The 24,321-nt window shown below is 41.7% G+C and overlaps 1 protein-coding gene across 1 annotated transcript in view; it reads right to left on the bottom strand.

Annotated features, from left to right (window-relative positions):
* CFTR (CF transmembrane conductance regulator) overlaps nucleotides 1–24,321 on the bottom strand; it is a 214,717-nt gene that overhangs the window by 25,686 nt on the left and 164,710 nt on the right. The window contains exons 21-23 of the mRNA XM_075857129.1: nucleotides 24,140–24,240; nucleotides 23,632–23,886; nucleotides 19,338–19,493 (exon numbers count right to left, since the gene is read on the bottom strand). Coding sequence (XP_075713244.1) covers nucleotides 19,338–19,493; nucleotides 23,632–23,886; nucleotides 24,140–24,240 — 512 coding nt within the window. The remainder of the gene's footprint in view (nucleotides 1–19,337; nucleotides 19,494–23,631; nucleotides 23,887–24,139; nucleotides 24,241–24,321) is intronic.

The raw sequence follows: 24,321 nt of genomic DNA, 5'->3' as shown, positions 1-24,321 counted from the left end.
GGTCCGTGTGACGCCCGTTGTTTCAACAGCCGTCACACGGACTTTTGACACGTTCGTGTGAATAAGGCCTAAATTGGCTTGCTGTGCAGTTTTAATATACAGCATGTCAATTTACAGATGTGGCCAAGTACAGTATATCTTGATTCTGATAACTTGCTGCAGCGTGATATCACACAATAAGGCCTCATGCACACATCCTTCACCGTTTTACGTCCGTTTAAAACTGATCCGTTTGTCTGTTGTGACATCCATGTGGCTTCCGTTGTCACTCCACATCCGTTCCGTTGTTCCATTTTAAACGGACGTTGTGCTTCCGTTTGTCTTTCGTTTTAAACGGTCCCTTAACGGCTTCCCGACCGCCAACTGTAAATTTATGTTCCTCCTAAAGTCGGCGATCGGGTCCCCCAGAGTGCGTCTAACACCTAACGGGCTGTTTCTATCAGCCTCTGGTCCGGGTGCTCTCATCAGGGCATGATTGGTTGAGGTCCCAATCATGTGATCGCTAAGATAGCGACTACAGGGAAAGTTTGTTGTAGTAACAAACTTTCCCGCCACTTGATGGTTATAACTTTCTTTGTCCCCTGCCTCCTGTCAGTGTGAGTTCGGAGGAGGGAGAAGACAGAGAGAGTGTTAGCAGCGTGATCGGGTGTCTCAGAGTAGCGCTGACATCCGGATCGCGCTGTTAACACCGGCCTCTGGTCCCGGAAACATGATCGGAACCTGATTAGTTCAGGTCCCGATCATGTGATCGCACAGAAAGTTTGTTGCTGCAACAAACGTTCCCGGGGATCGATTGCAGGTGCTGCCGTTGGTGTCATGGCAAGACTGAAGGCCATACAACGGCCACCAGGTCTGCCATGCACGAAAGACTATGAGGACAAGCCGGAGGCTGATCTTCATATGCTTCCTATCAGTGTGACTCTGACGGTCACACTGAAAGTTTATAATACGTTACACTACCTAGGTAGTGTAATGTATTATAGCAGCTATCAGAGCTGCAAGTCTTCAAGTGAAAAGTAATAAAAATGTTTTATAAAAGTGTAAAAACAAGTTACAGAAGCATAAATGTTTTTTTTTCCTATAATAAGACTTTTCTTATAGGAAAAAAATGAAAACGTTAAAGAAGTACACATATTTGGTATCACCACGTTTGTAACGACCCAAGCTATAAAATTATAATATTATATTCCCCGCAAGGTGAACACCGCAAAAAAAATAACAATGCCAGAGTCACTATTTTTTGGTCACCACCCCTCACAAACGATAGAATAAAAAAATGATCAAAAAGTCGCATGTACCCCAAAATAGTACCAATAAAAACTGCAACCCATTCCACAAAAAAACAAGTTCTTACACCACTTTTTGGACAGAAAAATAAATAAGTTATAACTCTGACACATATGGTGACAGAAAATTAATTTTATAGAAAAGTTATTTTATTGCGCAAATGCCACAAAACATAAAAAACACTATATACATATGGCATCGCCGTAATCGTATCGACACGCAGAAAAAGTAAAATGTAATTTATAGCGCACAGTGAACCCCGTGAAAAAAAAGGAGAAAAAACATTGTCAGAATTAGTTTTTTTGTCACCTTGCCAAAAAATTTAATAAAAAGTGATCAAAAAATCACATGTACCCCAAAATTGTACCAATAAAATCTACAGATTGTCCTGCAACAAACAGCTCCGGTGGAGAAAAAATAGAAAAGTTCTGGCTCTCAGAATATAGTGACAGAAATTGTGCAGAGTGTCCAAAAGCGGATAAGATCAGGCACCATTTATCAGTATGACACTGGCCACATATCTATGAATTATTATTTATTTACCGCATTATTATACCATCTTATTATACCCTGATGTACTCCGCACAGATTACATATACCCTGATGTACTCCTCACATATTACATATACCCTGATGTACTCCGCATAATTACATATACCCTGATGTACTGGGCACAACTTACATATACCCGGATGTACTCCGCACAACTTACATATACCCGGATGTATTGCGCACAGCTTATATATATCCGGATGTACTCCGCACAGCTTACATATACCCTGATGTACTCCGCGCAGCTTACATATACCCTGATGTACTCTGCACAGCTTACATATACCCTGATGTACTCCGCACATATTACATATACCCTGATGTACTCCGCACAGCTTACATATACCCTGATGTACTCTGCACAGCTTACATATACCCTGATGTACTCCTCACATATTACATATACCCTGATGTACTCCGCATAATTACATATACCCTGATGTACGGGGCACAACTTACATATACCCGGATGTACTCCGCACAACTTACATATACCCGGATGTATTGCGCACAGCTTATATATATCCTGATGTACTCCGCACAGCTTACGTATACCCTGATGTACCCCGCACAGCTTACATATACCCTGATGTACTCCAAACAAAACTACTACCAAGCAAATCTGCACTCCAAAAGCCAAATGGCGCTCCCTCCCTTCTGAGCCCTACAGCGTAGCCAAACACCAGCTTACGTCCACATATATGATATTTTATATCCGGGAGGACCCGATCAACATTGTATGAGGTATTTGGCTTCAGTGGCACAAACTGGGCACAAGATATTGTGCACTAAAATGGCATATCAGTGGATCATTTTAATTTTCACTTTGCACCATCTGCTGCACATTAACCCCTTCGCACACCACGACTTAATGGCATGTTGTGGTGCGGGGGGTTATATATGGAGCAGGCTCACGCGCTAAGCCCGCTCCATATGCTGCAGGTGTCAGGAACAGCGATCGTGCTGTTACAGGAGCCTGTAAAAATGATATTATACTGCAATAAATTAGTATTACAGTGTATTGTACCGGCGATCTAATGATCGCTGGGTTAAGTCCCCTAGGGGGTCTAATAAAATGTGTAAAAAAAAAAGTTAATAAAGTTATTAGTGAAAAAAATCTATAATATATTTAAAGTCCAAAAAAAATCCCTTTCCCATTTTTCCCCTAAAGTAATGTAAAAAATAAAAAGTAAACAAAATTGGTATCGCTGCATCCGTAAAAGTCTGAACTATCAGGGTATGTTCATACGCAGTGTTTTCAGACGTAATTCGGGCGTTTTACGCCTCCCCTAATACGCCTACAAACATCTGCCCATTGCTTTCAATGGGAATTACGATGTTCTCTTCCCATGAGCCTTTATTTGCAGGACACTTCTTGGTACGTTTTTGGAGGCGTTTTTTATTGACACAGCTCCAAAAACGGCAGTGAAAAACGCGAGTTGTTAAAAAACGTCTGAAAATCAGGAGTTGTTTTGGTCACTACGTGTGAACATACCCTCACAATAAACCATTACTTAACTCGTACGGTGAACGCCGTAAAAAATAAAGAATTTAAAACGCCAAAAATCACAGTTTTTTTGGTCACCTTTAGCTTTTGAAAAAAATATACTAAAAAGTGATCAAAAAGTTGTATGTACCAAAAAATGGTACCAGTAAAAACTACAGCTCGTCCCGCAAAAAATAAGCCCTCACACCACTCAATCGACCTAAAAACAAAAAAAGTTCCGGCTCTCGGATTGTGGTGAAACAAAACGTTTGTTTTTTTTAACAAATAGTTTTCACTTTGTAAAAGTAGTAAAATATAAAAAAACCTGTATAAATTTGGTATCACCTTAATCGTATTAAGCCTCAGAAAAAATTTAAGTTGTCCTTTTTACCGCACGGTGAAAGCCACAAAAACGATACCCAAAAAACTCTGGAGGAATCGTAAGTTGTTTCCAATTTCAGCCTGCAAAGAATTTTGTTTTCAGTTTCCCAGTACATTAATTGGTACTTTAAATAGTGACACTAGAAACTTCAACTCCTCCTGCAAAAGATAAGCCCTCACACCACTCTATTGATGGAAAAAGAAAAAACTTGATGCTTCTTAGGAAGTTAAGAGGGAAAAACTAAAATGAAAAAGCAAAAAACGTATTAGTCCTGAAAGAGTTAATTAATTTCTAATGAAAAACCATTTATGACCACATATGGGGTATTGCCATACTCGGGAGAAATTGCTTTCCAAATGTCGGGCGGCTTTTTCTCCTTTATCCCTTGTGAAAATGAAAAAAACACATAATTTTAGTGGAAAAAATATTGATATTCATTTTCACGGCCTAATTCTAATAAATTCTGCAAAAGACCTGTGGGGTCAAAATGCTAAATATACCCCTAAAAAAATTCCTTGAGGGGTGTAGTTTCAAAAATGGGGTCACTTTTGGGGGGGTTCCACTGTTTTGGTCCCTCCAGGGCATTGCAAACGCTACATGGCACTGAAAACCAATCCAGCAAAATCCGTGCTCCAAAAGCCCTGCCGTGGGTCCAAACAGCTGTTTATTACCACATATGGGGTATTTCCGTAATCAGGAGAAATAGCTTTACAAGTTTTTGGGTGCTTTTTATTCTTTATTCCTTGTAAAAATTACATATTTCTATGTTTTTTCAGAAAAAAAGTTGATTTTCATTTTCACAGAGTAACTCCAATAAATTTAGCAAAAGACCTGGGCAGTCAAGATGCTAACTATACCTCTAGATAAACTCCTTGAGGTGTGTTGTTTCCAAAACAGTGTCACTTTTGGGGAGTTTCAACTGTTTTGGCACCACAAGACCTCTTCAAACCTGATATGGTGCCTAAAATATATTCTAAAAAAAGAAGGCCCCTAAATCCTCTAGGTGCTCCTTTGCTTCTGAGGCCTGTGTTTCAGTCCATTAGCACACTAGGGTCACATGTGGGATATTTCTAAAAACTGCAGAATTTAGGCAATAAATATTAAGTTGCGTTTCTCTGGTAAAACTTTCTGTGTTACAGTAAAAAATATATTACAAATTCATTTCGGCAAAAGAAAATTAATTTGTAAATTTCCCCTCTACTTTGCTTTAATTCCTGTGAAACGCCTAAAGGGTTAAGAAACTTTCAGAATGCTGTTTTGAATACTTTGAGGGGTGCAGTTTTTAAAATTGGTCTAGCTAGTATATAAGGCCCTCAAGGTCACTTCAGAACTGAACTGGTCCTTGAAAAATAGCCTTTTAAAAATGTCTGGAAAATGTGAGAAATTGCTGCTAAAGTTCTAAGCCGTGTAACGTGCTAGAAAAATAAAAGAATGTTTAAATAACAATGCAAAGATAAAGTACACATATGGAATATGTAAAATAGCGAGTATTTTTTGTGGTATTACTATGTGTTTTACAAGCAGATACATTTAAAATTAGAAAAATTATAATTTTTGCAAATTTTCTTTAAATTCTGGTGTTTTTCATAAATAAGCAATACATTTATTGACAAAATTTTTCCACTAACATAAAGTACAATATGTCACGAGAAATCAGTCCCAGAATTGCTTGGAAAGGTAAAAGCATTTCAGAGGAATTACCACATAAAATGACACGTCAAATTTTAAGAAATGGGGCTGGTCCTAAATGGCAATATGAGCTCAGTCCTGAAAGGATTAAAATCCATGTTGTGTGTTGAATGCAGGGAACTTTGGCATGACCTGCCGTTGCTTGGCAACGGATCCGTGATGCATTCCGTGTGCCGTCCGTTGTTTTGGCGGACCCAAATGCTTTAATGGGCGAGATGGACACTGAACAACGGACAGAAGTACGGATGTAGCTATCTTTAACTTGATTCTGATAATTTGCTGCAGCGTGATATCACACAACAAAAGCCATTGAAAAGTAATTGAAAAAGTCAAGATAAGAGATCTAGCAATTGTTTATTTAATGTGTTAAAATTGAAGGTAAAGGCGGCTACATCTGTAGGACATGTTCTACTTTTGACGGAACGAATGCACGTAACCGTTAGGCTGGGTTCACACGACCTATTTTCAGATGTAATGGAGGCGTTTTACGCCTTGAATTACGTCTGAAAAAACGGCTCCAATACGTCGGTAAACATCTGCCCATTACTTTCAATGGGCTTTATGATGTACTGTGCCGACGACCTGTCATTTTACGCGTCGCTGTCAAAAGACGGCGCGTAAAATTACAGCCTCGTCAAAAGTGCAGGACACTTCTTGGGACGTAATTGGAGCCGTTTTTCATTGACTCCAATGAAGAACAGCTCCAAATTACGTCCGTAAAAGATGCCCCGCAAAACGCGAGTACATGCAATTACGTCTGAAATTCAGGAGCTGTTTTCTCCTGAAAACAGCTTCGTAATTTCAGATGTAATTGCAGTTATCGTGTGCATATACCCTTAAAACAATGGGAGTGTGCATGGCCCCATAGAAATTAATGTGTCAGTGTGCTAACCGTTAAAAAAACGGATAGCACCCTGAAGAAAATAACTGAAGTGAGCATTAGGCCTAATAGCCATTGAAAAGCCATTGAAAAAGTCAAGTTAAAGTTTCTTGACACTGTGTATTTAAAGGTAATGTGTCGCTAGAATTTTTTTTCCAGTTAAACAATTAGTATTTAAGTGATTACACATTGTTTTAATTTTTTTAATTTTTTCATAAGTCAGGAAATATTATAAATTAGATTCTAATTTATAACATTTCCATGTGCTGGCCACTAGAGGGATCAGTTCCCAAAATTGCAGCATGGTCACTGTGGTAAAGCAACCTCATTGATTTATGCTGCAAATTTGGGGTGGACACACTCTCCTCTAGTGTCCTCACACAATCCCCCCTCCCTTATTCTGGCTAGTGCCAGGAGAAGGAGGGGTTTGAATGTCTTCAACCCTCCTACACTGTGTGCCGCCATTTTCTGAGCGACTGCTAGGAGGATTAGTTACAGGACTCAGCAGACAGTATCACACGAACATACATGAACATAATACACACATCATGCACAAACATAATACACACATCATACACAAACATAAATTACCTGCTCCTGCCACCGCCTTCGCTGGTCTACGCTCCTCTTCCTTGCGCCTTCGCTTTGTTGAACATTTCTCCGGAAGCTGCGGCCGGAAGTCGTCATCTTACTTTCCGGCAGTGGCTTCCGGTCCACATGAAAATGGCGCCGGATTTCGCTCTACAAATGAGCTTCGTTTTGATCTGTGTGGGAGTGGCGCATGCGCCGTTCCCACACAGACGGGGCATACGCTGCAGAGAATGGAACGGCTCCCGTTCGCATTCTCTATGGGGTTGTATGTACCGTATAGCATCTCTGTATGTGTCATTAATCGACACATACAGAGATGAAAAAAAAATGGCAGCCCCATAGAGAAGTAAAAGTAAGAACACAGTAAAAAGTAGAACATGAGAACACAAAAAAAATAAAAATTTATGTTAATATATTAAAAGCAATATAATAATATAAAACAAAAAAATCATGACACCTTCCCTTTAAAGGGGTTTGCCCATGAGGGACATTTATAGCATATGCGCAGGATATGCCAAAAATGACAAATAGATTCGGGTTTAACCTCTAAACCCGTTCTACCTTTCTCAGTTCCCTCGGATCGCGTGCTACGTTGCTTCTGTATCTGCCATTTACTTCTAAGGGAATTACGGAAACAGTGTAGGTCATTTACGACCATGATAATTTATGACCATGTAATCAGGAAGTGGCCCGAGAGGCAGCAGGAACCAAGAAAGGTAGAACGGGCTTTAGGGGGCCCTGCTCTAGAGATAGGTGCGGGTCCCAGATATCAGATATTTTATATCCTTTGGATATGCCATAAATGTCCCTGATGGACAAACCCCTTCAAAATGTTAAAAGTCAAGATAAAGATGGCTACATGTGTATGCTGTGGAATCTTTGCGACTTCATTGCATTTTTTCTCCATTGAGTTTAATGGTTACGTTTTTTTGTTTAAATGTAATAAAAATGCCTATTCTTATTTACCTGGCATTGACATAACGATGACTTCTTGTTCCCCCGGCTGTTCTCTGTGCTGCTAACCTCCTGGGATGACACTTCATCCCATGTGACTGCTGCAGCCAGTCACAGGCTGTAGTGGTCACATGGGCTGCATTATCATCACAGGAGGTCAGGCTGCATGAAGACAAAAGGTGGGGAGCAAGGACGCCTGTCTATGTATTGACTTTCTTTTTTCTGCTCTGCTTTCCACAGTGGTGATTCCAGAGGAAAATCTGCACAAAAATCTGATGCGGTCTTTCGGACAGAATTCCCTGCAGGTTCTAGGTCGGCTATGCTGCATACTTTTTCACAATTCATGCGACCTGTGTGTACATACCCTTAAAGACAATCCGCATACTTTGTTTTTCTTTTTACCACAGATAAACTTGCAAATATGTGTTTTGTATGTAGTATTGCATTATGGGTGAAAATATTACTACTTAAAGGGAAGGTGTAATTAATTTTTTTTATCATATTGCTTTTAGTATGATATTAAAATAAATTGTATTTATTTGTGTTTTTGTGTTCTACTTTTTACTTTTTTCTTACTTTTACTTCTCTATGGGGGCTGCCATTTTTTTTTTCATCTCTGTATGTGTCGATTAACGACACATACAGAGATGGAATATGGCACATACAACCCCATAGAGAATGCGAATGGGAGCCGTTCCATTCTCTGCAGCGTATGCCGTCTGTGTGGGAACGGCATGCGCCGCTCCCACACAGACCAAAACGAAGCTCGTTCACAGAGCGAAATCCGGCGCCATTTTCATGTGGACCAGAAGCCGATGTCGGAAAGTAAGATGACGACTTCTGGCCGCGGCTTCCGGCCATATGTTCAAGGAAGCTAAGGCACAAGGCATAGGAGCGGAGGCGGCAGCAGGAGCAGGTAATTTATGTTCGTGTATGTGATGTGTGTATTATGTTCGTGTATGTTCGTGTTATACGGTCTGCTGAGCACTGTATCTAATCCTCCTACACTATGCAGTCGCTCAGAAAATGGCGGCACACAGTGTAGGAGGTGTGAAGATTCAAACCCCTCCTTCTCCTGGCACTAGCCAGAATAAGGGAGGGGGGATTGTGTGAGGACACTAGAGAGAGTGTGTCTACCCCAAATTTGCAACATAAAGCAATGAGGTTTGCTTTACCACATTGACGATGCTGCAATTTTGAGAACTGCTCCCTCTAGTGCCCAGCACATGGAAATGTTATAAATTAGAATCTAATTTACATTTCCTGACTTGTGAAAAAATTGTAAAAATTAAAACAATGTGTAATCACTCATATAATAATTGTTTAACTAAAAAAATAAAAAAAATTCTAGCGACACATTCCCTTTAAAGGGGTTGAAGTAGATGGGAGAGGAATCCGCCAGCTGACCAATCCTATGTCTGAGCCCGGACAGCGCACAGATCCTCGTGGAGGCACACGATGAAGATCAAATAAAAAAAAGAGAAACTTGATCCAGTGCTGGGTTTAAAAGGAAGTTGGAATATTACTTCCTTTTAAACCCAGCGCTGGATCAAGTTTCTCTTTTTCTGCTTGCTTAAAGGGTTTGCCTGGGCACAGGAAGGTTTTTCCTACTGATGCCCTATCCAACGGATAGGTCATCAGTATCTGAGCGTGGGGTCCGACACCCAGCCCCACACTGATCAGTTGGTCCGACTGTCTCTGGGTACAGTATAGCGGTGATATTGTACCATGACTAAGGACAGGTGATCTGTCGGGAACGCATAGGCTTACTGCTGAGACAACCACCCTTACTCCTAGTGGATTTTACTTTTGTCTGAAATAAAGTTGGAATATTACTTCCTGGATCAAATTCTTCCGTTTCTGCTGTGTTTGTACCATGTGCCGCCACGTGGATCCATGCGCAGTCCAAATCTGGACATACATACCGATGACCTGGAGGAATCCTCTTATATTTTTATATATTTCCACGTATTGCTTTTTCAGGAGTTAGAGCAGTAGTTAAAGTTTGGTCATTATGTGAGGTGCAAAAAGTGCTACATTTCTGGCGCATTTTGATCAGTAAACCTGCCTTGTTGTGCTGTTTTTAAGACACTATTTGTGCGTTCTTTCTTTGATAACTATAAAAAGTGTTTACAAAAAGGGACATGGGTAAGAGAAGTTATAAAATGTGGCATATGCCAATTTTTGGCAAAAGGCATGAGGTGAGTTAAGGAAGTGAAAAATGAGTTGCAACAAATTTATCATTACACATCTGCTAGTTTAAAAAATAAAATTATGTATTTTACGACAACATCGATGAATCTCCCCCAACGTGTGATGAGCATGTGAGTGTTTTTAATAAAGATAAAATACAATAAAAATCCATGCAAAACAGACAGTTGGAACAAAAAAACCCTGACAAACTAAATTCATCCATTTTTTTTTAACGGATAGCAAACGAATAACAAACGGCCGGATAAAAACGGTCAGAATGCCTGGATGATGATGGATGAAAAATGTGGAGATTCAATCGGCCATGTAAAACCAACAGTTGAGTTTTAACGACTGTTTTTATTTCAATGTGGTGTGAATATAGTCTAAGGATATGTGTATTGTTTTCGATGGATTTGTTTTTTTTTTTTACTGTAGTTTCCCATTAGAATAAAAGCAGGGGGAGAATACTAGCCATTGAAGTGAATGTGATTTTTAAAAGGTCCATTCATACAATGCAGTAAAGGACAGTATGAGCAGTTTACAGATTATTGTTTTTCATACATTTCTGGGTTTTATGTCAACATTTTTCCCTATTGTTTTAGTAGGGAAAAATGAACATGCAATAAAAAAATGAAGCTTAACAAAAGCAAGTTTGCTAGGCACACACACACACACACACACACACACACACACGCGCACGCACGCACGCACGCACGCACGCACGCACGCACACACACACACACACACACACATTTATTCATACAACAGTTGGGCCCTAAAGCAGCCATAGTGTGTCTGGCACGAACTGCACTTGCCAAATATGTTGCAGAAAATTGGCTGCAGATGCTGAGAAGAGAATAGGAACGTTTGTATAATGGTGTTTGCTTTCTATTGATGTTAAAAGTAAACTAATGAAAGAGCTATTCTGTTTTATGTGTCACAATCTAAAAAAGTTAAACTGAACCAACCAGTCTTGTACACAGGCCTGATCTGATCATTATTTACCCACAACACACTATAAGATAAGGAAGGAACACAAAACTTAGTTTTATAGTGATCAGCTGTAGCTTTACCATATCATTCAATAGCAGAATCTTTTAATTGTATTCTATATTAATTGTTTGTGCATATGCTGGCAGTGGCCTGCAAGAGAGGAAAAGAGGTTCCATAGCAAAGATAAAAATGGGTCCCTATTCAGATGTTGCTTGACACCACCACACTGCTTACCACCAGAACAAAAAGTTCTTGAACCTCCATTCTATTTTTATGAATCTAGTAAATTTTTCACTTCCTTGTCTGTTAACATGGCAGCGCCCTGTGCAGTTTCTTACCACCCCTCAAAATAGGGATATGATTGACCTGGAATGGGTCCCCTGTCTTTTGGGGCCCCATTGCCAGTATATTTGCTGCCTCCATCATACGTGCACTCTTGTATATTGCATTTATGACAGTCCTGATTGTCAAATAAGCCTAATTATGCAAAGATAACCCTACTTCATTCAGTAGGCCTGGCATTCAGGAGAGCAGGAAACCTAATTGACAATCCCATAAGGAGCTCTAGTGCCAGGTATGTGGGTTGATATACAGCTTTTCTAAATGTAACTAAAGCTAGCTATAGTCATAAGAATTATCATTGACAGTCCCAAAATTATTATATTATTAACTATAATTGTTATGTCTATGATATTAAAAACAATCAGTTCCAACCAATGGAAATCAATTGTCTAATCTGTTTAGACTAGTTGCGCAAAAAATGAAAATAGAAAAGTTTATAGTAAAAAAACTACCAGCCTAAATGTACCCAAATATGATATCTAAATGCATAACTAAATTGCATTTAATGCCCTGTATTAATATAAAGTCAGCATATTTTGGGCTGCTTTAAAAAACATATTCACTTAAATTTACCAACATTACATTCATAGGCCAGTTTCACATGGAATCCAAATGAAAGATTTTTCAGGATATTACAATAATGGCCTAAACCATTGGCCTGATAGCATGGGTGCTTTTGGGCCTCTGGGTTGCTCCCTCTGCAGGTGCGTCGCTGCAGTGACGGTGACCGCCATGCGGTGCTGCAACCGATAGAGTAGGGACCCACTTTAAAGAGGTCGCCGTGAAGTGGCAAGTGGGCTTGTATACAATTTGATAAAAATTTTAACAAAGAACCTCATGTTCATGTTTATAAATTTTGCCTAGCCGCGATAGATCAAAGTATATAGTGGATGTGCGGTCCATGACTAGTTTCTCACTAAGTGATATTATCATATAGTCTATCCCCCTCATTTTTTTTTATTTACTTGGTACCAGCACTCCACACATTTGGCCCAGCTGATTTTAATTTAGGAATGACCTCATAAGTGTTTCTGCTCTTGCTTGTGCTCTCAGTTGTCCACTGGGAGTGCATGGTAAGGTGAGCTAATTCCATCTGTTCATATGTTGTGCTACTGTGGGGTGGTGTCTGTTGCTGTGGTGCTGCACTTGTGGGGGGATGTGGCCCAGAGCCAAGGAGGCTTGGCATGGACTGATGACATGGGTGCTTTTGGGCCTCTGCGTTGCTCCCTCTGCAGGAGCGTCGCTGCAGTGACGGTGACCGCCATGCGGTTCTGCAACCGATAGAGTAGGGACCCACTTTAAATAGGTTGCCGTAAAGTGGCAAGTGGGCTTGTATACAATTTGATCAAAACGTTAACAAAGAACCTCATGTTCATGTTTATAAATTTTGCCTAGCCGCGATAGATCAAAGTGTATAGTGGATGTGCGGTCCACGTCTAGTTTCTCACTAATTGACTAAACCATTAATGTATTATCAGCGTGGTTCCTACACCGATCATCACAACTGGAGCACCATGGCCATTTTAATGCAGTATCTGAAAAAGCAATGTCCATATAACTGTGGCTACGCCTGGTACTACAGTTTCGCCCAATATAGCAAATCGCGTGGTTTAGCTGAGTACCAGGCACAGCCACACAAGTATGGACATTGCTTTTCCAGGTACTGCAGGGGAGGGAGCTACCTTTGTTCTGCTGAGCATTGTGAGTCCTGGGCCTAAGGGTAGCCCATCAATATCTGGGGGGAAAATTCCCTTTATTTACAGCGTTTTTGAATTGTGTAAAAGAAGCTTTAGGCTGGGTTCACACGTGGCGGAATTTCACTTAAATTCCGCTGCGGACACTCCGCAGCGTTAATCCGCAGCGGAGCCGTTTCTGCATTGACTTCCACTTCTATTTAGAAGTGTTCGTTTAGACGATGCGTAACATTCCGCTGCGGAGCATAGGCTGCGGAGCGGAATTTGGTGTCCGCAGCATGCTCTGTCTGTTGCGGAGCAGTGGCGGACTCATGGCGGAATTTCTCCATTGACTTCAATGGAGATTCTAAATTCCGCAATGAAGTCCGCAGCTGTCATGCACATGTTATGTGTGCTGCGGATGCGTCTTGCTTTTTTGCCATGACATTTCTTCATTCTGGCTGGACCTATGTATTTCTAGGTCTACAGCCAGACTGAGGAAGTCAATGGGGCTCCCGTAATGACGGGAGCGTTGCTAGGAGACGTCTGTAAATAGTCACTGTCCAGGGTGCTGAAAGAGTTAAGCGATCGGCAGTAACTGTTTCTGCACCCTGGACAGTGACTACCGATCCCAATATACAGCAACCTGTCAAAAAATATAAGTTCATACTTACCGAGAACTCCCTGCTTCTGTCTCCAGTCCGGCCTCCCTGGATGACGTTTCAGTCTAAGTGACGGCTGCAGCCAATCACAGGCCAATAACAGGCTGCAGCGGTCACATGGACTGGCGCGTCATCCAGGGAGGTCGGGCTGGATGCTGAAAGAGGGACGCGTCACCAAGACAACGGCCGGTAAGTATGAAATTCTTTTACTTTCACTAGGGAAAGTGCTGTCCCTTCTCTCTATCCTGCACTGATAGGGAGAAGGGAAGCACTTTTCCCGCAGTCCGCAGCAGCTAGTCCGCATCAATTTACTGCACATTTTGTGCAGATCCGCAGCAGAATCTGCAACGCAGATTCTGTGCGGCATTGATGCGGACAGTTGCGGAGGAAATCCGCCACGTGTGGTCATGCCCTTACTGCTCAGAAGATACTATGCTATTTTGATATTGTTTATATGATCAAGTACATTAACTAACAGGACAGGATTTTTCTCCTACTGAGAATAGTTGATAAGACATAAGGACTGTGCAAGCCAGTTAACTGTTCAATTTTCCTCCAGTGACACTATTAAATATAGGTGTACCTATTAAATATACAAGGTTTGCCATTTTTTGGCAAAATCTGGTATAGTAGTTCTGAAATATTACCACACTATATATTAAAAATAAGCATACTAAAACAAGTTATGTACATCTAAATTTTTTTATAAAAGGTAAGTCCGCAATGAATCTTCTGCAAAACATTTATTTTTGGGAAATGGTTTGTCATTCGACGATCAGAGAAAAAAATGGTTGTTTGGTTTGTCATCAGGGAATGAATTTAATGAAGTGAACTATAATAATAACAAATATCTACTGTGCCTGCAGATGAAGGAATTATAGCAGGTGCATAAGTGACCACTAAATGACATATACCGGGAAACCAAACCGTTGTGCATCCAAGAGGGGAGAAAAAAACACTAAACTGTGGAGACTGGAGGACACAGTATGCCTAACACAAGGCACTGTCTGAAGTATTAAACCACCAGAAATTAGTTACTGTCTAGGGCACCAAAACATGGAATTCTATTGACTAGCTGGGGCCCTAAGCTATTGGACATCAGGGACATTCTAGGACATGGGGCGCCAAAACTTTGAGCACAAAACTAGTGGACACCAAAGAAATTGATATTGGAGAATGTAAAAGCACTGACCTGGGCAGCTACTGCCTCTTTTGAGGCTTTTTCTAAAAGGGAGTACAGTCAAAGGAAAAATAAAAAGAGAATTTCTTGCGTATTTACCATAAAACCCTTTTCTTGTCCAGTTCATTGGGGAACACAGACTATATATGTATATGCTGTAGCCATTAGGAGGTGTGACACTAAGGATAAAAAAAAGTGTTGGCCCCTCCTAAAGAATATACTCCTCCTACAGGAACTGAGATTATTCAGCCTGTGCAGAAGCAGTAGGAGAAGAAAAACACAAAGAAAACAGAAAAAAAATATCAGAACCAGATAAAATAAACATGTGCAACAGACAACCTTATCAACTTGATAAACAAGGGGTGGGAGCTGTCCCCCCCAGCTGTCCCCCCCCCAGCTGTCCCTCCCAATTGACTGGACGAGAAAATGATTTTCTGGTGAGTACTCAAAATATCCTCTCTCGTTCATCTCATTGGGGACAGAGACCGTAGGGCTACCTAAAGCAGTCCTCATGGGTGGGAATAATAAGAATAAAAGAAAGTGATGATCTACTCCACAGATGCCTGCAAGATCTTGCAACCAAGTGAAGCATCCACTGAAGCGAAAGTATGCACCCTTTAGAATTTAGTGAACATGTGTAGAGACGACCAGGCCTTGCACACTCGAAGAGCAGAAGTTTGATGCCACACAACCCAGGAAGCACCAACCTCCCTAGTGGAATGGGTCATAATCCAGAAGAGGCTTCCTTCCCCTTGATCTGGCTAGTCAGTCGATTGGCCTTAAATGCCACTAAACCCTTCCTTGGACCGTCCGTGACCACAAACAAGTGGTCCTATATGCAAAAAAAGGAAGTAAGCCAGAGGTCGACCCGCAAAGCGCAAATAAAATCCAAATTATGAAGAGAACATTCCTTAGGATGCACCAAAAACGGGCAGAAGGAAGGCAAAAGGATATCCTTGGAAAGGTGGAAGTAGGAGACCCCTTGGGTAAATGCAACTTAGAGTACGCAGCACTGCCTTATCCTGGTGAAGACTTAAACAAAGCAGATGACAGGGCAGTGCTGCCAGCTCAGAAAACCTCCGGATAGAGGTCACAGCTATGAGAAACATGACCTTCCAAGTGAAAATACCTAATGAGATCTCTTGTAGAGGCTCAAACGTGGCTGACTGCAATGCAGAGAGAACCAAAAACTGGATGCCAGCAAGTCCATGTCTAACTTAACCCACTTGGAGCCAATCTTGTCTAACACCTTGGAATGGAGAAACCACTACCCTGGGTCGAATCATTTGTGACTGAGGGAATCCGCAACCCAATTGTCATCCCCTGGGATGTTTACTGCCAATGGAACAGGAACGTGGAGTTCCGCCCACTCCAGAATCCTGGTGACCTCCACTACTGCTGTTCAACTTTGCTTCCCTCCTTGATGATTTAGGTGACATTGGCCATCTGGCCCTGATCAGGCGGCTGGACAGAAGAGTCGTCGAATGACTGAGAAAAAGCGAGGAAAGTGCTGGTAAGACGGGCAAGTAGGGACATGCACATAAACATCCTTGATGTCCACTGAAGTGAGAAAATCTACCTGATCCATGGAGACGATGACAGAGCAGAGGGACTCCCTGGGGAAGTGACAAACCCTGGCATAGGCATTTAAAAGTTTGAGGTCCAGGATAGGGTGAACCAAGCTATCCTTTTTGGGGTTGACAAGGAGATTGCAGTAAAATCCACAAAATTCCTAGGGGTAATCACTTCTTAACTTTGGAGTGAATCCATTACCTGAAAAAGGCAGTTGCCTTGGCAGGCAATGAAGAGAGATTGAACTGGAAGAATTTGTGAGGGGGTAGACTTAGGGTATGTGCACACGACAACGGCAAATACGTCTGAAATTACGGAGCTGTTTTCAGGAGAAAACAGCTCCTGAATTTCAGACGTAATTGCATGTACTCGCGTTTTTTGCGACGTCTTTTACGGACGTAATTTAGCTGTTCTTCATTGGAGTCAATGAAAAACGTCTCGAATTACGTCCCAAGAAGTGTCCTGCATTTCGACGCAGCCGTAATTTTACGCGCCGTCTTTTGACAGCGACGCGTAAAATTACACCTCGTCTGAACAAAACATCGTAAGACCCATTGCAAGCAATGGGCAGATGTTTGCAGACGTAATGAAGCCGTCTTTTCAGGCGTAATTCAAGGTGTAAAATGCCCGAATTACATCTGAAAATAGGTCATGTGAACATACCATCACAAACTCGATCTTGTATCCTAAAGGAGATGACACCCACACCCAGGCATCCAAAATGTGGGTGAGTCAAACAACTTTGAAAAGCAGAAACCCCCCCTCCCATGAGACTCAAGTGGGGGTTCACCGTCAGGCTGAATTGGTTTTACCTGCTCCAGGTTTAAGGGACCACTTTGAAACCGTGTCGGCAGTACAGCATTTAGGCCAAGCAGTCCTGCATATGGCCACAAGGCAACCTGCATCCCGGAAGGCTTCACAGAGATACTTGGTGGCACTAGACAACTGAGGAGAGAGGTCTACTAATTCTCTTCAGTGGGTGCCCCAGAGAAAACAGCATGACGGAATTGGCAAACCCATTTAGTGGAAACTAAGTTTAGTGGCCCATGCAGAAGCAAAAATAGGTCTTAATGCCGAGCCAGTAGCTTCAAAGGAGGACCTAGAGAAGGACTCTATGCGGTGGTCTAAGGAATCGTGAATAGAGGCGGCGTCCGCCATTGAAATAGTACTAGATTTGGCCAGGTGAGAGACAGGAGAATCCACCCACTGATGATTTAGGCCATGGAGGATATATCCTTCCGGTAAAGGGTACATCAATTCCAAACGTGAATCCTGAGTAAATTTCTTGCTAGCATGCTTCCATTTCTTGGAGACCATCTCTTCAAACTCTGAATGAGAGGGAAAGGACTTATGAGACCATCTGGGACGAAGGAAGCTGGCCGTCTCAATTCCGCATCAGTGATCTGTAAGGTATATCTGATCACTTGGATAAGATTGTTCACAGTAGATGACAGATTAGAGGATTGTTCTTTGTCTAAATTCTGAGTTGGAATCTGAAATATCTACTTCAGACAAAGCCTCCCTATGAGGGGTGGAGGAAACAGATGCTGATAAGATAGGAGATACAGATGGCGGGTGAGAGTGAGCAGATCTGACCCATACTTGGGGCCTGCCACATGAGGAGTTTGTGGATGGAGAGTCCAGAGAAGGCTGGTTGGAAAGGCGGACCAAGCTCCCCGTCTTCGACTGGGTGACATTAGTGAGGTTACCATTGACCCGGGAGAGGGAATTAGACTATTCCGGTTTGGCACATCAACAATAGCCGTGGGCAATGGTGGGGGTGGCTGAGATGGTGGCGCAATCAGTGGGGTGTCCAGAGATGTTTGGCTTGGAGGCCGGCATGTGAGCAAGCATAGTGAGTTACATAAAGTTCCTCTAGGTATATGACTAAAAGGCAGATCTTATTCTTTCCAGAGAGTGTGGTGCGATCCTAGCACCAGTAGCATCAGTCCTGCAGGAGGTCCTGTTGACATGTCCCCGGCTCGTCCGGGCTAATGAGTGATAAAAGAAAGATAGTGATGATGGATCCATTGCCTTCCGTGCCACGATTAGATGCCAGTAGTCATGTGTTGGCTGTGAACCAATCCCAGCAGGAGACTAGAGCCAGGGAAATCACCCCCCCCCCCCAAGACGCAGGAAAGTGAGGCACAAAATGGCGTCCGGCTCATAGCAGAAAAAAAAAGGCAGCCGAGAGATGGTGATATGTTAAACAGTAATGTCACCTTCCTGACCCCCTCTGTGGCTCTTTGTGAAATGCAGAGAATGGCACATTTGCGGGGTTCCTAGCAGGAGCGCCAAAAAAGCACCAAAAATGTGCATCTGGGGGGGGATGGGGAGTGATTGAATCTCAGACTAACCCTTCTTCGTCCAGCCATCTTCACCCCTGCAGACATGCGCCCTGCGTGTGCCAGCTACACGTGATGCGGGATACAGGTGGGAAACAAGAGGGATGACCCTTTGGCTGGTGGGTGACAGAGGAGAATGCGCTCTAATTTCTCTTGTCTTCATATTGGCAGGTGGACAACGGTACAATTGTTTGACACTGTGCGCCGGCCAAAAAGGGGTGAGACAGGGGGACAGCATTGTCCCTGTTTCCAAGCTAAACGGAAAGAAAAAGAAAAGAAAGACAGTCTGTTGAACCAGCCTTCTACGGACACTAATCTTACACTGAATTATCTCAGAGCCTGCAGGAGGGGTTTTTTTGTAGGAGGGGACAGCACTTTTTTATTCTTAGTGTGATGCCTACTAGTGTCAACAGCATATATAAACAATCTGTGTTCCCCAATGAGACAAACAAGAAAGGCATTTTACTCTTTTCTTGTTTTTGCAGATGAATCTGAATCAAGTTGTAAATACTGTAAACTTAGATATACACATAGCAATATCATATTGGAAACATACCTGTGGAATAACGCCAAAGGCTTTTCTCCATTTCTGAAGTGGTAATGTCTGCCAAGAAACCCCATCAATCTGAATTTCCCCTTGAGTTGACAACAGTCTCAAAAAGGCGGACAGCAAGGTGCTTTTTCCTGAACCAGTTCTTCCCAATAAGCCAACCTGGAATGTGAGATATTTAAATGAATGTAAAGCCATGTGTTTTAAGGAGCACTATACCTAAGAGAGTGTATAGTTCAAGAGGTAAAATATATGTGCCCAGACAGAAAAACAAATGTAGCTGAACTTAGGGAATCATTCAATTGAATATATTAAAACCATCCACATCAAATAATGTGTTTCACAGTGTGAAACATTGCTGTGGAGACAGAAGACAATATTGAAAAATACATTCTTAAAGAAAGTTGGTGATAAAAAAATATCTTAATATATATTTAAAATACAAATGCACCCACACAGATCAATGCATTTTCTTATTAAGGCCAGCTTCATATGAGTGTAAGGGGGGATTTACACGAGCGTGTGCGTTTTGCGCAAAAGGCACTTAACAGCTCCGTGTGTCATCACATAGGATGCGCGGCTGCGTGATTTTCGCGCGGTGCTTTTCTGTTTGCAAACATACTTTTGACTGCTGTTGCGTGAATCATGCACGTCCCACGGAAGTGCTTCCATGTGGTGTGCGTGATTTTCACGCACCCATTGACTTCAATGGGTGCGTGATGCACGAAAAACGCAGAAATATAGGACCTGTCGTGAGTTTTACGCAGCGGACTCACGCTGCGCAAAAATCACTGACAGTCTGCACTGCCCCATAGACAAGCATAGGTCCGTGCGACACGCGTGAAAATCACGCGCGTTGCACGGACGTATTACACGTTCGTCTAAATAAGCCCTAATACAGACGATTTTCTGCGGCAATACTGCGGCTACAAATTCCAGCCCAATTGTGTGTCTGATGACCCGAGTTAGCAACATCATAGGGACCTATGATGCAGTTCGGTTTAAAAGACTCACTGTCAGGCCTAGATATGTGTCCATAATATGGGCACAGAAATGCGTCTGTATTATGATCATGTGGAACTGGCCTTACCCTCATGTGTAAATGGAAGTATAATCTGCTGGTATGTATAATCTGAATACATAGCAAACATACCTTGATACTCTAAAAATACAGTGATATAAAATGAGAGAAAAAGACACTAAGGCCTTATTCACACGAGCGTTCGTATTACGCGCGTTAAAACAACGGACGTCACAGGGACGTGCTGTGCTGTCCGTGATTCACGCAACAGTTGCTAAAGAAATGATGAGAAAAAGAAAAACACCTCTTTCAGTTTTTTTGCTGACATAAAATACACGTGAGATAAGGATGACATACGCTCGTAAAACACGCAGACGCGTAAACGGATGTCACACTGAACCACAATGCTGTAAAAACGCTGCGTTTTACACGCACGCAAAATAGACACGTTCGTATGAATTAGGCCTAAAGCTTGTAGAAGAGAAGTGAATCAAGGAGCATAGATCATTAATTACTTTGTATTTGGTTAAATAATATGCATCCTATAAGCTGCATCACTGGTGCACAACAACCAGCACGTGTATGTGTATATATATATATATATATATATATATATATATATATATATATATATAACCAAACAAAATGTCAGCAGCACAGCTTTTCCAATCGTATGTGGGTGCCAGCCCGCCCAGGTCAGGGCTAATAAACCTGCTGCAGTTAGATCCAAAAATCAGGCAGAGTAGAAAAAGGTGCTTTATTGGTCCATAGAAAACACGACGTTTCAGCTCAATGCAGGAGCTTTTTCAAGTGAACAAATCATGTCATGACCACATTTAATATATATTTTGGAAAGTTTGTTTGAAGCCCGATTTTTCATTGGTTTAAAAGCAGTCCATGTGACCGCTGCAGCCTGTGATTGGCCTGTGATTGGCTGCAGCGGTCACATGGGATGCAACGTCATCCCGGGAGGATAGACTGGAGGAAGAAGCAGGAGTTCTGGGTAAGTTAACTTTTAATACTTTTAACTCCAGCGGTAGTTTTTGTCCCGGGTGCTGAAAGAGTTACTGCCGATCAGTTAACTCTTTCAGCACCCTGGACAGTGACTATCCCCTGACGTCACCTAACAACGCTTCGGTAATTACGGGTGCACACACACGTAGCCACCCGCAATTACGGGAGCCCCATAGACTTTAGGCCTCATGCACACTTCCATCACCGTTTTCACCGATCCGTGTGTCCGTGATTGGAACCATGTGCTTCCCGTGTGTACTCCGTGTACACTTCCATGTTTCAGTTTCCGAGAGGAAACTGAAACCCGTTCACACTATGTACACGATATTGTGAGCACCGCACATGCTATTCCCTGTACAGCGGGACTCACTGTCCAGGGTGCTGAAAGAGTTACTGCTGATCAGTGCAGCCCCTTAACTCTTTCAGCACCCTGGACAGAGACTACCGCTGGACAGGGAATACCATGTGCGGCGCTCACAATATAGATTAATGGTTCATTAAAAAAACCTGAAAAAAAAAAAAGTTACTTCTTACCCAGACCTTCCTGCTTGCCTGCTTCTTCCTCAAGTCAAATGGACTGCCGCGTCATCCAGGGAGGTCAGACTGGATGTCAGAGGAGGGACGCGTCACCAAAACAATGGCCGGGGTACGTATGAACTTATTTTTCTTAATATCACTGCGTTCCAGCACTGATCAGCAGCCTCTTCTCTCTATCAGTGCTGACAGAGAGAAGGGGCTGCCGATTAGTGCAGTGCAGTATCTGTCTGCATGTGTACCTCTGCCCGCCCGGCCATTGCTAGGCAACAGCTCCGTCACACACGAACGACACACGGATGCCTTCGGTGTGCCTTCAGTTTTTTTGACGGCCCCATTGACTTGCATGGGCCTCATGGTCACGGAATCTCGGACCAAAGTAGGACATGCTCTACTTTTGTCGGAACAGAGGAACGAGACTGTCAAAAAAACTGAAGTGTGCATGGCCCCATTGAAATGAATGGGTCAGGGTGCTAGCCGTCAGAAAAATGGCTAGCAGCCTGAAGAAAAAGACTGAAGTGGGCATGAAGCCTTATATTGGCCTGCCCGTGCCGTAATTACGGCCTGAAATAGGACATGTTCTATATTTTTCAATGGCCCGGGCACCTTCCCGTAAGCAAACGGGAAGGTACCTATGGCCAATAGAAGTCTATGAGCCCGTAATTACGGGCGTTTTTACGTTTGTGTGCATGAGGCCTAAATCTGTAATGAATATATTGCTTCATTTAATTTCTTTTATGCTTCCAATAACATTATTTATACTCTCTAGCATATCGAGAGGTAGCAATTAAATTCATACTGAGCGGTATTTAAATAGTGAGCTTTTACTCTATCCATACCGTAAGTCAACGTCCCAAGCAACGCCGGGTATAAAAGCTAGTATATATACACCAATTGGTTCTCCTATATATATGTAGTCATGACATGAATTTGTTCACTTGAGAAAGGCTCCTGCGTTGAGCTGAAACGTCGTGTTTTCTATGGATCAATAAAGCACCTTTTGCTATTTTGCTTATACCTTGGAGTGCTGCCTGATTTTTGGATCTATATATATATATGGTTACTTAATGGAAGGTTAAGTATGATTGAATTACAATAAATGCCGTCGGTTTATACACAGAAAATATGATATTCATACTAATACTGAAGGAGTAAGCCAAAAATGTAGGGCTTTCATATTGACAGCACAATATGAAAAACATTGCTATTCTACCATACCATTGAATCTTGTTCCCTTCCAGCTCATATATTTGTACTATAGGACATGAATGCTCACGGTAAGGCTTTATCTGCTGTTTTATAAATCCAAACCTTAGTAAAGGATCATGTTTCTATACATACAGATGTGTCCTTTCTTATCTTATATCCTAATATATCCTGAGATGACCAGCTTTGAAGAAAAAAAATATTTTGCGATATTCTGTCACGTGATGTCTGTGCTATATGTATCTATGTGTGTTCAGTGGTTATGATGTGAATTGCGGGTTATGAAGGATTTTGCTAGCATGTTGCGACATTTGCATTGAATTTGTTTAATGAGAAATTGGAGTTCTTAACTAAATTCAATCAAAGGTAAGGGTGGATATACTGTATCTGTATAAGATTTGAAGTTGTTGACAAAAATACATGTGCTAGCCAAATATTTTTTGGGGCATACTTATATGCAAAATGAGATTCTAGCATTACAATAGTGTATTAATTATATATTAACTCAGTTAGTATTGAACTTACCCTTTGGCCAGGATTAATCGAGAATGAGATATTTTCCAAAACAGCTTGACCTCCTTCCACATAGTTTGCAGACAAGTTTTTAACAGTCATCTGACCCCCAGATGGCCAATCTGGATCTTTCTTGGTATATTCATTCTCAATGATAAGAACCTCTGACAATTTATCCTTACTATTATTATTGTTATTATTGTTACTCAACATATCTTCTTCTCTTGGGAGATCAATAAACTTAAAGATTCTGCTAACTGAGCGCATCTATAAAAAAAGGAATATGATTTGTTGATTCAGAATTACAGCAATTATATTATATATTGATTCACTTCAAATATGATGATTTACAAGATGACACCAGTAGGTACTCATTTATACATTAATGTACAATTAATTCATGTACATCTATAGATAACTGTACAAAGCGTATAACTTTGAAGACACTCTATATATTAAAATGTCACTTTTCCACGCTACAGAAATGTTTACAAGTTTAGGTTGACTAATATTTATTTACCAAACTGTCCACATCAATACTTGAATTTACTGCCCACTGTAGAGTATTCATGATATTCATGGCCAGAGTCAAAACGATTCCAACTTTTTCTCTTCCAGCACCTGAAAGTCAGGAAATAGTTTTAATGGCTTTAAATGAAACAGTACAGCATAAATTTGGATTTGAAGCTTTGTTTTGAAATG

This window comes from Rhinoderma darwinii, chromosome 3 (genome assembly GCF_050947455.1).
Source record: "Rhinoderma darwinii isolate aRhiDar2 chromosome 3, aRhiDar2.hap1, whole genome shotgun sequence".
Taxonomy (NCBI): Eukaryota; Metazoa; Chordata; class Amphibia; order Anura; family Rhinodermatidae; genus Rhinoderma; species Rhinoderma darwinii.
The sequence above is the reverse complement of the archived record's forward strand: the minus strand, read 5'-3'. Positions and strand labels throughout refer to the sequence as shown.